Source organism: Haliotis rufescens, unplaced genomic scaffold, assembly GCF_023055435.1.
Source record: "Haliotis rufescens isolate VD_foot unplaced genomic scaffold, xgHalRufe1.0.p SCAF_30, whole genome shotgun sequence".
Lineage (NCBI taxonomy): Eukaryota > Metazoa > Mollusca > Gastropoda > Lepetellida > Haliotidae > Haliotis > Haliotis rufescens.
The window spans coordinates 3049895-3067827 of NW_025964002.1; the positions used below are offsets into that span (position 1 = coordinate 3049895).

General features: G+C 39.8%; 1 protein-coding gene across 1 annotated transcript in view; it reads left to right on the top strand.

Moving 5' to 3' along the window:
- The window catches only part of LOC124147288 (mucin-5AC-like), a 56507-nt gene extending 49292 nt beyond the window's left edge, over window positions 1-7215 (top strand). Inside the window, exons 5-8 of the mRNA XM_046517965.2 lie at window positions 1700-1905; window positions 3201-3449; window positions 4260-5087; window positions 5802-7215. Coding sequence (XP_046373921.2) covers window positions 1700-1905; window positions 3201-3449; window positions 4260-5087; window positions 5802-6094 — 1576 coding nt within the window. The 3' untranslated portion in view covers window positions 6095-7215. The remainder of the gene's footprint in view (window positions 1-1699; window positions 1906-3200; window positions 3450-4259; window positions 5088-5801) is intronic.
- Window positions 7216-17933: the final 10718 nt, after the last annotated feature.

The following is a 17933-nucleotide window of genomic DNA, read 5'->3' on the forward strand; positions in this document are numbered from 1 at the left end:
TTCACTCACGACAGCTTGCGTCATCGCAGTGATGCACGGACTTTAGGTTCCACAATATGTTACATTCGGTGTATCATCCTTAGACAAAAGCCTTTCCACAAACAATAAAGTCTGCTAAAGCAGAGTCGATTGTACGATTCCGACTATATCATGAGCATGTTTTTATGAATCACTATCATACTGTGATAATACCAAATGATCGCGAAAAGGTGAGCGTATCTCGCCCAAACGGTGGTACATGGGCATGCCAAAGCAAGTCAATTTTTCTCTTAAAAAATACGGAATCATATGGTACTAGTCAAATAGGGATGGATAAGTGTTATCATCGTTTTATTATATACCATATTATCATTTGTTTTAAAGAACCCCGAAAACCGCAATGCTTTGGATGTTATAACCATCTTGTACCCATATACTAGTACTCCATTATATACGGCCAGGTGTTGAAATAAAAAAGTCTAACTGTCATAACTTTACAATTTATTCGTTTATATACAAAACTCATTACTCTTAAAACTAATATTACTTTTGTGAAAGCTTGGACGAATTGTGACCACAAGCACGATGCGGATTATTGTGACACACTATAAATAGATTCCAATTGTATATCAACGCGTTAACTAGTTAATTGCCTTTGTTGCAGAATACAATATTAGAATTACATAAATGTTGAGCAGATTTCGATATCAATATATATTGTTTACATGTTAAGGTAGATTTATTTAAACATATAATGAAGTTATATATATGAGGGATCACATGTAAGGGTGCACTCGATTGTACTTCGTATATTTTCTGTTAAATATTGGAATCAAACTTGCCTCAAAAACTCGATGAATTTGCTTGACCTTTTACACTCTCATGAAAGAACCAGGTTCAGTTCTGTCAAAACATTTGATTTTTCAACTCTGTACATCACTATCCCACATGACAAACCTGCGGACAGACTTCATTCCTTGATCCATGGGGCTATGTTACAAAACGTGGTTACATGATTTTATTAAGTCTGTGCATTAAGACTGAGAGTGCAACCCTCCCCTATCCACAAGACTATGACAAGAGGGATGGCGAAGAGTCAACTTTCCATTCATGTCGAGGACATAAATAACCGTAGAAGTCCTCTGGGCGTTTGTAGTAAACTAGTATCTAAACCAATAGGGAGTTTTATGCTAAACGCTGGTTGGTAGCAGGATATTACGGGAATACGACGATGACGTTTGTGATATATTATTACTTCAGGCCTTATTATATATTCTGTATGTGCTTCTTTATCTAACAAGGGAGGTCGGGTAGCCTAGTGGTTAAAGCGTTCGCTCGTCACGCCGAAGGCCCGGGCTCGATTCCCGACATGGGTACAATGTGTGAAGCCTATTTCTGCTGTCCCCCGCCGTGATATTGCTGGAATATTGCTAAAAGCGGCGTAAAACCATACTCACTCATTTACTTTATCTAACAAGGTGTTAACATAACAGTACAAGTTTTATTGAAGTGTACTGACAAATAAGTCTCATTACTTTGAACATTCAACGTGTGCCTCATACCACAAAGTAGAAGAAACATTTCCTTATTGACATATTCAATGGATCCCGTTTAGTCCAGGGGTCCTGTAAGATTGTATTGTAGCATGTTTGTTCAATGTAGTAAAATATCATATGTGTAAGATTTATCATTTAAAGCAAGAACGGTTTTGTTAACCTAGGCAAGGTCATTTTTGGATTGGACTGAATGAAGGGACATCGGGTTTTCGATGGGACCACTGCGAACCAGCATCTTACACTTTCTGGCAAAACGGGGACCCCCAAGGCAGCGACAAACCCTGTGTGTTCGCTGAACGAGACACCCTGGAATGGAAGAGCGAGGTGTGCGACAGTAGCAGCTATCAGTTCCTGTGTGAGGAGGCCACGGGTAAATAGATTGGTCACAATAAATGGTAGTGCCAGGAGGAGGTGGAGACGTTGTGGTTAAAGCGTTTGCTCGTAACGCAGATGGTCCGGGTTCGATACCGCAATATGGGAGGTCCAATTCCAGTGACAACTGTCGGGATATCACTGAAATTAAAGCGGCAAAGTCCTACTCACTCACTTATCCTAGTTCTAGCATAGCCTGACTCAACAATCGTCTACCATTCCATTGTATTGGCTATTACATTTATACTATACTATACTATACTATACTATACTATACTATACTATACTATACTATACTATACTATACTATACTATACTATACTATACTATGGGGCACGGGTGGCCCAGTCGTCTAAGGCGCCGCGATTCGCTGTGCAGAGTTGCGTCCCTTTGACACGCCTGAAACCTATGATTGTGGGTTCGAATCCCGGTTCGCCCCGATTATGTTTCTAGGTTTGTCAGCACCATACCCGTGCTCGTGGGTTTCACCGAAGTGGTAAACGTCTGAGACCTGCATCACTTCGGGCTTTCCTCCCACATTAAACTGACACGCCGTGATATAACTGGAATAATGTTAAAAGCGGCGTTAAACCCATCTCTCTCACTATACTATACTCTACTATACTATACTATACTATACATATTGACGCAAATATGGCACTGCAAAAATGAACATAATATGTTTTGCTTGTATTCAGCAGTTGGGTGATAGGACAATCGTCAGTGGTAGTTTTCAAAATTTAAACTATTTGTTACTCAAGAGAACATTGTTTGTAAATACATTGTCATTTTAGTACAAACATATGTGAAGGTTCATACGTTTGTCTTTTAGAGGGCGACCAGTTACTGTTCCTTTGGGGAGAGGGCTGGGTTTTGTTTAGCTAGTACTGCAAAACATGCAATTTGTTTTCATTGAACGAAGGCAGCAAGCAGGTGCCACACCAAACTTTCATTGTCAAAGAACTTGTGTCATATTTCACAGTAGGTATGTATCATTCCAAGCAGCAGTTTATCGTTCCACGTTAGAACCTGAACAGTAACTATGGTAACGTTTGTCCAAGCACAGCCACTCCCTACAGTCGATGTTGTTTTTACATCCCAGTTTCTGGGGGTACGGGTGGCAAAGTCCCTTGGACACTCCACAAACCTATGAGCGTGGGTTCGAATCCTGGTTTTACAGTTTTAATAGGAGACGAATTTTGAAATTAAAGAATCGAAGTAGAAATTCTTGAACAAATGTCTCATTTTTAAGTGACAAATACCTTTTTACGTACCTTTCTTATGTTTCACTAGGTCCCTGTACGTATGCAGCCTTCAGCGGATCCTGTTCAGGAACAAGCCATTCCAATACTGCCAGTCACACGGTGTCTTCCGCTCCAGAGTGCGAGACCCTGTGCAGCACCCAACTCGACGGGACACGTGCATGCTGGATGTACGCCTTCACCGCCCCAGACTCCTGTACACTGTACTTTGACAAAGATCCCTGGAAGTGTACAAATCCTTCAGCATCAGATGTAGCCAAGACACGGACTTGTTTTACATGTGTGTACATATATACGTTTTTAAACATGTGGCCATTCGTATGCCATGATTTTCAGTGATCCATTCATATACTTTTCACCACCATTTTGCCATTTACGCCCAATGTAATTTGTTTCGTTGGTTGATGGACACTGGTTATTCCCCAGCGTTACTAATATATTATATTTTGTTTTTTTTGCAATTTGTAAATACATTTCTAGTTCCTGAAACATTTGACAATACACGTTAATTTTATCATGGTGATTTACAAAGTGAATCACTTACACAATAAATGAAAGGAAGACCAGAAGTTGTTTGAAAAACCATCCGATCTTGAGCTTGAAATTGCCGCACAGTTTGTAATATTGACTCCAGCTGTAGGATCTTTTCATGATTCTGTGATTGAATATTAATCGTTTGTAGAGTATCAGGATCACATTTAAAGGGGGGTGGTCTGACTTGGTTGATGCACGTCACCGTATCCTAATTGCGTGGATCGATGCTCATGATGTCAATCACTGGATCGTCTGGTCAAGGGGGGGGGGGGGCACCCAAATTTAAATGTGCAAAATGTAACGGGCTCGAGGTGCTATCTACAGCTGTAGACAAGCAGTGAGTTAACCCGCAGCCGCATCCTCAAATATTTTTATTGAGTGGTCTTCTGCTTAGCTGTATGGCCACCCGATCCCTGTTTGTGCCTCTTCTTCACAGCCGCAATGGGTTTTAGGGGTCGTATTTTGATTCTTCCTTGCGTCTGATGTAAGTTATTACAAAAGTGTATGTCTGAAAACAATACCATTCATTCACTGGATACTGTTTCTTTTTAAACAGTTCAATCAAAGACCTCCTCATCAAACTACAAAAACAGTAACTCAGGTCCAATTATCGACTGCGACTTGTATACAACCCAAGCTCCGACTACCACAACTACTACTACTACTTCTACTACTACACCAACTACAACATCTACTACTACTACACCAACAACTACAACATCTACTACTACTACACCAACAACTACAACATCTACTACTACTACACCAACAACAACTACAACATCTACTACTGCACAAACAACTACTACTATTACAACACCAACTACTACTAGTGCTACTACCACCACAGCAGTTTCTACTCCTACTAGTACAACTACTACACCGACGACTGCCACAACACCAGTCACTACCACAGCTACAGCCACTACTATCACACCATTGGAAGTTTCGACACCAACTACCTCAACCACAACTACTATTACAATAACAACTACGACAACGGCGACATCTACTACAATATCAACTACGACAACCGCCACATCAGGAGCCACAGCCACCCCACCTGTAACAAGTGCTACCACTCCCACCGTAACGGCACTTCATACGTCAACAACATCAAATATGACGTCCAACGTAACGGCTGCATCGTCAATCACTACTAACCCGAGTTATACTCTTTCTTCTGCTGACCCTGGGACTTCGGGGAATACCCCTGTTGATAGCGCAAGCGTCTATGCTCCAAACTCGACAACAGAACTCTCATCTAATACCCCAACCCCAACAGCAGCATCAGTAACAGCACAAAGCATCACAACTTCATCCACCTCATCAACAGGAACAAGCTCGACAACAGACGGAAGGTTCTCGTCATATATGCCAGGAAGTAAGCTGAAATGTCATAAACAACAACGCTGATTATTATCTATAAACAAAACAACTACTGAGATGGATTCATTGATAATCAAAAACAAGTCGTTAATTTTGAAATTATGATTGAATGATACGGATTTCTAAGATTCATATGATTTTAACACACCTTTGGCATTGACAGTTGTATAGCATCTACCGCTTTATTATTTAATATACTCACCGCCAAAGGAAACGCGAACCCTAGAAACATGTAGAGAAGTATGTATGTTTAGAAGAGATGTTTCCAATGTGTTCCACTTAATAACAAAACTAACAATCAGTCAAGTGTTACCACAGTGTGTTCATTCTTATCACGATATGCTGCACGTGATTTCCAAACTGCACACGTCACTCCTGCACGAGGCAAATGGTCATGGATCTATGACGTCACATGTGATACACTGATGTCGGTTCACACAACATAACAGTACGTTCGTTTGTGTATCGAACCAATCTAATATGTCTTGAATTTAAGTAATTATTGATATATTTACCAACATTTATGGTAATCGCGTTTCTTTTGTTGGTGAGTATACATCCCGTCGCCATCGAAACTCGGTGATAAGCACTGGTGTACAGTATTGTCATCCAGACACCACGTAGAAACAAAATATATATTCGAAAATGTTGTTTACAATGAACCCCTTCTGTATGTTGCTAAAATACCAACTGTGTTGTATATTTTCAGACGAGACGTGTCCGTGTGTGGTATGTATTGGAACCAAAAATATGACCGAGATACAGCGTATTGTGGACGCCATACTCCTTCTCCTGAAGTTAGACAAGTCCAAGCTGTCAGCCACCAGAAGGAAGCTGGAGTCAGAGCCAGACGACAGACCCTCAGCACAGGCCATTGGCTACTCGGGGATAATCTTCATCGTCATCACGTTCAGTTTCTTTCTTCTAAGTGATATGATACGACTCTGTCAGTTTTTCTCAAGCAGAGACCCCAAAAAGAAGATAACGAATCGAAATATATGAATATTTATACGTTGCAGTAATTTCGACAAAATTAATGTTGAAGGAATCCATTGAGTGATACCTAAAGGCTGGAAGATTTATGGTAACACGTGACTTTAATACATCTCTCTGCATCGTTCAAACAGTCTGACGGTGGTTGCACGTGTACAGTTGACGTTTCTTGCAATATAGGCGTGGTTGGCACCCATTTGCTGAACTGCCCTAATTCTCTACGTTGTACAACTAAACGTGGCATATATTCTATGCTTATTCTGTGGTGTCTTGGCAAAGATCCATGGCAGTTTATACCATTTCTGCACGAACATTTTTACGGGTACCCGAAAAAAGGTGTTTAGCGGTTTTTCACTGCTGGACGTGCATCATCGAAGCCAATGGATTGATTGTCTTTTTTACCTTAAGTTTACAGAGTTTCGGCGACTGTTTTCAGCTTTGTAACGTTTTCATAACTTTTATAATTTCCCCCACCCCCCAGGAGTTAGTTTATATAATTCGAATTTAGTAATTTAGTAATTATATATGGGGCCATATTTGGCCCAGTCGTCTATGGCGCCGCAATTCGCCGTGCAGAGATGCGTCCCTTGGGAATAACAAGCACGCTCAACAAGAAAAAGTCAATTTTTCTTATTTTCTATGTCACAAACGACCCGTAGACAGGCCAACTCGGTTTCTATATATATGTCGACGATCCGTGTGTAACTATTAACGAGTATCGGTGTTAGTATGGGGTTTATCAATATTCTAGCAACATCACGGCAGGGGTCACCAGAAATGGGCCTCACACATTGTACCCATGTTGGGAATCGAACCCGTGTCTTCACCGTGACGAACGAACGCTTTAGCCACTAGGCTACCCCACCGCCCCAATAACTATTTGGAATAGCATCGAACTTATTTTCCTAAAACCTTACAGAGAACACATCATTGAGCTAAATGGACCAGGGAATGAAGTTAAGCATGTTCTTTCATGTGGACAATACATTCGAATGTCGATTTCCCTGACTATCTGGGGGCACGGGTGGCCCAGTCGTCTAAGACGCCGCGATTCGCTGTACAGAGTTGCGTCCCTTGGGCACGCCAGAAACCTATGACTGTGGGTTCGAATCCCGGTTCGCCCCGACTATGTTTCTAGGTTTGTCAGCACCATACCCGTGCTCATGGTAAACGTCGGAGACCTGCATGACTTCGGGCTTTCCTCCCACATTAAGCTGACAAGCCGCGATATAACTGGAATACTGTTAAAAGCGGCGTTAAACCCAACTCACTCACTCACTCACGTAGACATGCCTCGTACCGTTGGGTACAGCATGTATATCTGATGATATATGGCCCCTGATGACTATACAGTTCATGATATTCAGTACATGCATTATGCCATTTCTTCATACAATTTGTTTTTTTGTGGATGTAGGATAATTAAAACTATCCCTGAATGTTTTATTTTTTGTAAAGATAATAAAGTCTGAGAAATGCAGATATCATTGATGGTTGGGCCCATCAATATTCTGTGCCGATTTTAGTTTCGAACTTTCTTAAAACAACAGGGTTCAAGTTGTTTTTTATGCAAGAGTAGATTACACACTAAAAAACTGTAAATATAAGCATATTTATCAAATAAGATATATAATTGAACGGATATTTATATATTATATATGTTTGGAAGTTATGACAGTGAAACGTTTTAATACTTCAACACCTGGCTATATGTAAATGGAGTGTATGGTTTCAACATGGTTATAACATCGTTTCTCGGCGTTCTTAAAAATAATAATGTGGCATGTTATAAAATGATTAGAAAACTTAACCATATCTTGAGCTTTTAGATAACTCGGTATTTATAACCTTTCGTAATTTGCATGGTAGCATTCAGTAGAGAAATTAACTATGAGGAAAGAAGACAAGTGTTGTTTTGGTACGATATGATATACAGTAAACTACGGTTATAACGAACACGCTTATAACGAACTGACGGATATAACGAACTTACTTTTTTGGTCCCGACTATTTGCTGTATTTATGCTGTATAGATGCTTATAACGAACTACGGTTATAACGAACTAAAATAAGAAGTCCCTTTGAGATCGTTATAACCGTAGTTTACTGTAGTCCCATTAGCCACATTTCAGCCGACAGCGGCTAGCATCAACGTTACGCGACTTTCACGACATTTCAAGTAATTTTAAACTAACAAGATCTTGATGAGTTATCTCTTTAAAATTAATATATTATAAATTACAGCAGGTAGTGTTTTAAACATCTCATTTTCATTTTCATTTTGACGATATCCAAAAAATCCAAAAAAGTCGTACAATAGAGAAGTTCACAGAACAAAGGGGAGACAACCTACACATCTTTTGGTCACTGTAAAATGGGATTCTTTGATAATTGATGCCTTTTACAAAATAAGCAAGATATTTCCAGGTAAAATGTACTGAAAACAAAATTGTGTACTGTTTCATATATCTGCGATGAATGACAGACAAGCAGTTGCGGATCGCGCTTTATGTTCACTTTATAGTTATGATATTAATATTTAAAGCTCGAAACTATTGTCCAATCATTGCCCCGGCGAGGAAATGTCCCTCGCCTGTCTCCTCGTTTGTATTAGACAGGAACCCAGTTTAGTATTGGTGGTAATCATTCGTCACCACTCGCCCCTTTCCGTAACCTGCAAGAAGACTCGTCCCCCTATCGATGAATGTTATTTGCGAAAATACGACAAACCAATCAGAATGCGCGTGTGATTTCAATTTCTTCGGCAAAGAATCCCTCAGAAATAATTTTTGATTTTACATATGTCATGCATCTAAAAATACACCCAAGACACAATTAAATGTGCTCGATCATACTGTATAATTCCGCATGTCCAGATGTGCTTTAAATTGCATCTGAAACATATATAATATACGGGGAAATGTATGTGAACCATTACGCAACAAGTTGACAATTGTTTTAGGTATGCCCGTTTGCGCTAAGACGGAACCCGGTCGCAAAAATGGCCACGAGAGGGGTACGAGTCGCTATTCGGCTCGTCCCGGAATAACACGAGTTGGTCACGAATGGGTGGTAATGTGTCAATAACGTGTACATGATTTAACCGGGGTCATCCCATGTAAACGCTTTCTTTGATATGCCGACAGATAATCAGTGTGTTGTGATTGCTTCTTTGATGTACCGATTATAATCTGTATGACATATAACCCCGGATGTGAAATATAGGTCATATACAATTTGTTATTGACATGATATTCATGTACACATCAATACAAGTTCTCACGACCAGTAAAGATCCGGGTTGAAATAGGTCTTGAGCAACCCACGCTTGTCGTAAGAGGCGACTTTGCTTGTCGTATGAGGCGACTGACGGGATCGGGTGGTCAGGCTCGCTGACTTGGTGTATGCATGTCACCGTATCCCAATTGCATGCACGACGTTCATGATATCAATCACTGGAATGTCTGGTCAAGGCTCGATTACGTACAGCTGGAATATTGCTGAGTGCAAGGTTAAACAGCAAACAAAATACTTCCATTTACAATTCATTCAGATCACTACCCGGTGAGATGTGAGAGGGCATCAAGCCACCCGGCTGCACATTTCTCACCAGCAAGAACTTGTCTTTGTTCCGGTCGAAAGCATGCTTGGATGTAGAAGGTCACGAGCATGTTCAGAGTGTTGATGGTAGAATTGCATGTTCCTAGACAACAGCGCCAGTGGTTTCTGTCTCTTGTAGCCGAAGTAGACCAAATTCTTTCATCCACATTTGTTTGGAATACAGCGAGGCACTTGTGCGTTTTCCATATTGTGGGCTATATGTAACAGTCTGTGACCATCTTGTACAGATACTTTGTTTGAATAAATACGTTCACTCAAAATATTTTAATTTATTACAAAATGTGTTAATTTTCCGGGAGAAAACTACACAAAAAGTATAAAATAAATGGATATTTCAAATATCCTGTTGTTCTGAGTAACTATTTTTCCTCCACGATACCGGTGGTAGTCATTTCCGTTTCTTCAATATACGAAAATATTAACTGGTGTTAACACGTAAGAGGTACGAGTATTAGAATTATTCATTTAAATTCACATCTGTTGATTAACGACTAATTGATAACCGGCCGACATGAGTTCACCAGTGGCCCCTTCACCAGAACAGACCCAGCACCCATGCGCTACCGTTGAGCCGGGTTACTGCGGATTACCCCACAGACTGCGGATTACGTGAGTCTGTCCCATTTCATCGTATATACATGTTATTTATCATCCAAAACTGGCTCCCACAGGAGATATCGCTTGGATGAGATCAAGCGATATCTACACTGTAGATATCGCTGCAATGAAATTACATCACAATGCTTTGCAGACCATTGTGACATCACTGGTTACCATGACGTCACAATCAAATGACATCACTAATGGCTCTGCTACTGAAGCTGTTTGCAGTACTTTTTACTCTGAAGACACTGCTAATTACTGTCTACAAATTGAAAAAGTTGAAAGAATGATGTTGGATGATAAATAAAATCTCACCCTCGGGTCTTTTGATATCAAATATATCAACACTCGTTGATAAAAGTGGCAAAATTCCTCGGCAAGCCTCGGAATATTTCCACTTTTATCAACTCGTGTTGATATATTTGATATCAAAAGACACTCGGGTGAGATTCTCTATATATAATCCGTTGCAGAATTAATATAAACTGTTTAAGTGAGTAAGAACATGGTTAAGACATATTTGCACATTGATATTCTAAACAATATTGGCGGTGACATTGCTCAATGGATAAGTTGTAGGCCGTTCGGCACATTGTGTGAAGTCGATTTATGTGGCCCGCTAGGTTAGAGGGGACGTAAAACCACTCACTCACTCACTCACTCACTCACGTATATAATTACGGTTGTGTTTTTAAATGATTTCTCTTGTTCCTGAACTGTTTATCCACTGTCATATTTAACACAGCAGTTACTACAAAACTACAGTGCAAAGAAATACATTTATTTTAATACATATTAATATTATATAAATGATGACAAATACAGACAGATAGACGGGTTTTATTCAGCATTTAAAGGTCACCCGCCCCTACTGTGCACAGAACACAATAATGAGACAGACAGTTTGGCAGAAGAGCAATGGTACCAAACATTGGAGCCCCTCCGTGTTCACCTTTTAGTGATTGCATTTGCGGTTTGTTAACTAAAAAAAGCTTCTCATCTGTCCAATGCAAAATAACAGTGGAGGAAGTTGTGTATTTTACCTTAATGGTTTTATTGATACTGAAATCAATTCCCAATCTGCAAATACTGATTAAATACGGGTACCAATGCTATTTGTTTTCAACCGAGTATCCACGCGAGCACCGAATACCACACAATGGAGCATAGCAACACACTTAACTTGTCTCTTTGGGTCCATTAACAAAACTTTAAAACGTCAACGCCAGAGAATAACCAGTCTCGACAATCCGACGAAATAGATTCCATTGGGCGTTAAAGGTAAAACTGCGGTGAAAATTATAGGAATGGATCACTGAAAAAATCAGTACTGGCACCAATAGAGTATGCATGTACTGACCTAGCTATATCACCCGCCAACTTTACATAAAACGTGTTTGTGTGTTGCCTGGCGCCGCACAGTGTATCTACATAGAAACCTTCACTGCCGGGCCCCAAGACAGAGTACCTGCAAACACGCCCTCAGCTGATGTTGACTGTCCCCAGGCTACTACGAAAGAAACGTTATTTATGCAAAGGGTCTTTGTACAAGAAGTCTTATATATTCCAAGCGTCCACTGACAACAACGCGAATATTACCATGACAAAATTATACCGAAATACGGAAAAAAAATATTATGGCTTAGAAAACAACTATTTCTATGTTTATCCTGCCCGTTTTGAATATATTTGTACAAAATGTTCGAAAGCGTTTACATACAAATGTGACTGAAGGTCTGAAACGGGGATAATGATTTGAACGAATTTACTTATTTCCAGATATTTCCAAGTCATAAATTATATTTACAAACCGAGTTGGACCAAGTAAAATATTAGCCAAGCACCTTAACATGATTATCTTTTAGTTGTCAATACATTTGGGAAACAGCTTCCTTGTGGTCAGTGGGATGTAGCCTATATACGCTATAGATATAGGACAAAGGGACAGAGAAACAATGAAAGGCTTATGGATATTTTTCGAATACATGTGTCGAATTAATGTTTTGTCATGACTATCTGAGTAAATGAATGCCTCTTTTAATGATGCTTTTATTCTATTAGATTCCGGTTCACTCAATTATTATGTTTTCATTGTGGATACAACAACATCGTCCAATCAAGCGGACGTCCCAACCTTATAAAGACCCGAATAATGAAGCATGGCATCGACAGAATCAATAAATGCCTTATATTTGTAGTGTGTTGTTACCTGAGGACGAAAGCTGCCTAAACCACACATCATTACACGTTCTATCGACTCCTGGGTTTACTCTAAAACGTAAAGATATGCCCATTTCTTTTTATGCTGGATTCCAAATCCGTACAAAGAGTGAGTGAGTGAGTTAAACTTTAACGTCGCATCGGAATCATTTCAGCCATATAGCGGTGAGAACAAGTTATTACATAATAATACAATTGAGTCTTGAATACAAAGATATATTTATTTACAAATTTGTCAAATTAATATATACAACAATATTAATATTAATAACTGTTTAAAACACGGGTTATAAGCCACCAGTAACCGAAGCTAGGCCACCTCGCTGGGGACCATGGGGACTTACAGTGCCTCAGCTTCCTACACGATACCCCAGCAGGATTTACGTCATCACTTGTGCCACTGGTGGTTGTGCACAATACCAGCCAATATTAAAAAAAAGTTCAGTAATGAGTTGGCTTCAAAACACTTGTTGATGATTGTTACATTTGTCATATGGTAATGTTTTCTATTGTTTGACAGTCATTGTGGCTGTGGTGCATTGCTACTGTTGGGATTTGGCAGACGCTCATTGCATCAGTCGTTTCTCCAGTGGCTGGTAAGGTTGTATATAAAGGGACAATACAGTGTTTACGTATCTATCACGCAATAATTTCATCACATTAGAGCCAACTTTCATGTGAGGATCGTTGATGGTAGGAACATGTACAATGTTCTATGTGGCGATGGCACGGTGTGGAAATTTCCAGTAGGTAGTATAAGGGGACAAGAGCGTGCCTCTCGTATCTCTCACACATTTCATTACATCAAGACCCGCTTTCGTGTGAAGATCCCTCATCACCCGGGATTCTCTGTCAAGCTCATCTGGGAAGCTTGACCACTATCGTCGCTTGGTGAATATATAATATTATAGCTGACTTTTGCTATCACCGCTGTATTTGTTTATTTGATACTGACCACTGCCATCCAATTATATATTGCCATTGAATATTGGACTACCACTATTATACTAATTGCGGATTTGTATTAATTTGTTAACCTACTTAATTGCGTAATACATTTGTGGATTGTATACCACTTGTTGGTTGTTTGTTGGTTTCACACTAAGTTCTTTTACCAACAAATTTCTGGATTGACGTACTGTTTCAGTTTGGGAATCGACACGTAACAGAAATTGGGGGCTCGTCCGGTATAAATATTAAATATATGACAAATTATTTATCAAAATTATTGGATAAACATGTTATTGTCTAATCACTGCTGTGTTTAGTGTAGAGGAATCTCTTACCCAACCTTCAACGAAGCCAGTCTGAACTTGTCGAACTGGCCAAACATTACAAACTTGACATCAAATCAGTTGTACTTTACGGCGATGTCAAGGAGCTTTTCATTACACACCTGGTTGAGGAAGACATTTTAGATTATGATGCTTTGGCCTTGCTTGGATTACATCATGTCCTCTCTCATCGTACCTCAACAGGTGATGATTTTTTTTATCTTTCCAAGCAGATTAGTCTTGTCTCGCCCTTCTAGATCTAGTTCTAACAAGTCTGGTTCTGAGTATGTTGACAAAAGTCAAGTTATACCCCAGTTGGTTCTAAAACACTTCTGTATTTTTGCCAGAGCCTACTTGTAGATATTGCCGCAAGCCAGGGCATATCAGTTCTGTTTGTAGAAAGCTGGCATTTTAAGGGATACTGGTGCTCTTCAAACTCTGACTTTGGATGGGATTTTTCCCCTTTCTGAGGAGTCATCAGCGAACTCCGAGGTTTTGTTAGAGGGTGTATGTGGTTGTACAAGTGCACCTCTCCATCTGGTGAAATGAAAGACAGATTTGGTGTCTTGGCTGGTCAAGGTGATTTTTGTAGAAACTCTACCTGTTAGAGGTGTAGACTTGCTCTTTTTCCTGCATATAATGAATGGAAAGTTTTCCATCAAATTGTTCTTCCAAATTCATAACGAAAGCATGTTTTGAGTTTGACAAATGAAACTCCTTTGGCAGTCCAATTGGGTGTGAATAATATTTGTGACAAAATATTGTCCTATTTCCTCGGCTAATTTGCGGCATGATGTGGCCGAATTTTGCAAACCATGCCATCTGTGTCAAATGGTTGGCAAACCTAATCAGAAAATCACAGCCACACCTTTTGAAACCCATTCCAGCTTTTGAAGAACCTTTCAGATCATTGATTGTGTTTCTCCTTTGCCTAAAACAAAGTCAGGCAGACAATAGGCTACCTCAGGTCTGTTTGAGCAAATCATAGACTTCAGGGTGCTGAGTCAGGACGACTCTCACCACTTTCCTGTTATTTGGGAATTGAATATTAACACTAAGGTTATGGACAGAGCCAGTGACATGTTAATGACTCCCCATACACGGTTGGTGGTGACACGTGGTCCTGTGGTGGCACATGGTCCTGTGCACAGCGCACAGATCCCAAATTAGGTGAAGTTAAGCAACGTCGGTCTCGGAGAGTAGTTGGATGGGTGACCACGTTCATCAGCTTGACTCCTGAGAGTTTCTAGGGCTTCGGTCCTGCCCCACACTGAAGTACATAAACCACAAGTGGTGTCTCCTTAGGCAAGTGACTTTGTTCGAAATGTGCCTCTGTTCACCCAGCAGTGAGTGGGTACCCGGTAGGATGAGATGGTAATGTGGCTGTTAACCTTCTAGCGCCTCATGGGCAGCTTGGGTTGTATACTCCCCAGGGAGCTGAGAATGAAAATCGAGTGCTCACTGATCCATTGACCGGGGTAATAATAGTGTAGCGCTATGAGCATCCATTCGGTGAATGGAATCTGGCGCATTATAAATGCACTTATTTATTATTATCATACAAAGTACGTTTGGAGAGATACATGTAGCTGCCAAAAAGTCTTTGATAAAATAATCACCGATGATATTTCCAAATCACTGATTGAGGATATTAATGCTGAAATACAATGTTATACCATCTCTACGAGCGTGCAGAAGCTTCAAAGAGCAGATGACATGGGTCACATGACTCTATACCCGCCCGACATCCCGCGTGGTGGGACATGCGGGGTGAGACAGCCAAGCGTGCAAAGTATCGGGCCTTTGACAAATTTAGATTGACTGACGCTTCACTTGATTTTCAAAGTTATAAACAAAAGAAGCGTTATATGTAAATCAGTGTGTCTTGATAGGAAATCGTATTTTCGTCAAGGAATCAGTGATAAACTTTATAGTATTCATGACAACTCTGATGAACTGTAGAAATCTATGAAATCATTTAAAAAGACCAAGTCATCTTCTACAGCTAGCAAAATCAGTGGCATTGAATGGCACAATTACTTCAAACAGTTACTAAACGCAGGTAAAACCACCTTGATTATTATAGAAAAAGTTAATCAACATTTATTCGAGCATGATTCTCATCGTAACAATTGCAGTGAAGGACTACCTGATCAACTTAATAGAGACATAACCCTGCAGGAAGTTACAGAGACAATCCGTTATCTGAAATGTCATACAGCTGCAGGTGGCATTGGAATTCCATCGGAATTACTTAATTTCCAAATAGATTGGTGCAAGGCAATCATGTGCCCTCTTCATTAAAAAGGCACATTATCTGATCCAAACAACTACAGAGCAATCTTGGTCTTTGTTTTACACCTAAACTATTTTGGACGAGTTCGAGACATGCGTTGGCAAATCAGGCGGAGAAAGGATGCTTATACAGATTGCACTCTATGTGTATGTATTTCAGACTAAGTGTATGAAAAGATTTCTGTATCTGCCTGTAACCGCTTGTAATGATGCAGCTCTTAGAGAAAGTGGTCGAACCTTATTATTTCTCACCTATGTAACAAACTGAGTAAAACACAGGCTAAACTATTCATTATGAATCGTGTCTGATGCTGTGTGGATTGGATAGCGTAAACAGGACTTTCTGGGTAACTAAAATAAAACATATCTTATTCCAGTTTGGCTTTTTATATCTTATTATATATCAGTGTAAACAACGTGTATCCGATTACAACATCCAAAGATTACATTCATTAATATCATCAAATCCAAAGCAAAAGGCATATTCAACCCACAAATCAATTTTACAGACCGAAGTATCTCTTACACAAGTCGACTATTGAAACAAACGCTGTCAAGATTTCGATGTGGTTGTCAACATATTATGATCCAAATGGGCAGACGTAATGGCATTGATCCAGAATGTTTCTTGTGTATATATTGTGTTCGGTTAAATATTAGTCCTGGATATCTGCATTTGTATGCCCTGGATGAATGATTTAAGAAATCGATACATTGAACCTAAATAAAATTTTGTACATCCGTCACTGGAATCCTTTGTTCGCCTGATGTCATCTATTCATAAACCCACTATTGTACAGCTATCAAAATTAATATTGAATGCCATGAAAGTGTATAAGTCACTTCATCAGTTATTGTATTCATATAGTGTTATGTTCTATGGGCCTGTGGCCTCTAACTGGAAATAAAGGTGTTGTAAAGTCAGGAAATCAGTACATGCCCACTTTCGTGTGGGCTTCCACAGGGTTTCCAGAGGCTATTTCCTTACGGAAAATGACAGCTTAGGTTATTGGTAACGTTCTTCTCCATGGTTGGTTTGCCTAGGACTATGCATGTCTGGGGTCTTCCAACAGGCTATGCACCAGTAAGGTATAGGTCAGATTAGGTCTAGTGTATATCATCCTGAATCTCAAAGGTTTCCTTTAGACTATTAAGAATATGATAAGGACTAACTAGTTTGAGACTGAGAAGGATTGGGATGAAGGCATTCATTTGTTATTGTTTGCTGTGAGGGAGTCAGTTCAGGAGTCACTAGGCTTTTTGGATTTGGAAGTAGTTTGTGACAGCTATATAAAATAAATACCCTTATGGTATAAAGCTGAACTAGAGTTGTATTAAAAGTTATTAGTCAAAATATTGCTGAGTGCGGCATTAAACAACAACAACAACAAATTTAAAAATGCTGTTCATTTGCATTTGTGTCCCGTCTTTTGTTCTACCACATATTGTTAGTGGGATTTTGAATTAAAACGACTCACGTACATCGATGCTGTCTACCACCAGTTGTCCCTTGTGAAACTCATTCTACATTTATAAGGTCAGAAAACATGGAATGAAGCAAAGGTTATATGCGAGGACGATGAAGGACACCTGGCGCAGATAGACAGTCGTGAAACTGTGGGTGATCTTAGTTTGCTTTTACAGGCAGCGGTCTTTGGGAAAACGTCATGAATGTTGTCTAATAAACTATTTCCATATAGAATAACGTTTCATGTAAGCGTAAATCGGGATGTTCTTACGGGTTCTTCATCATCACGGCACGTGCTTCAACGTGTCCAGTTTCGAAAGGTCACAGACACCCGATTATTTTACTGACTAGTCACATAGAAGCAGTT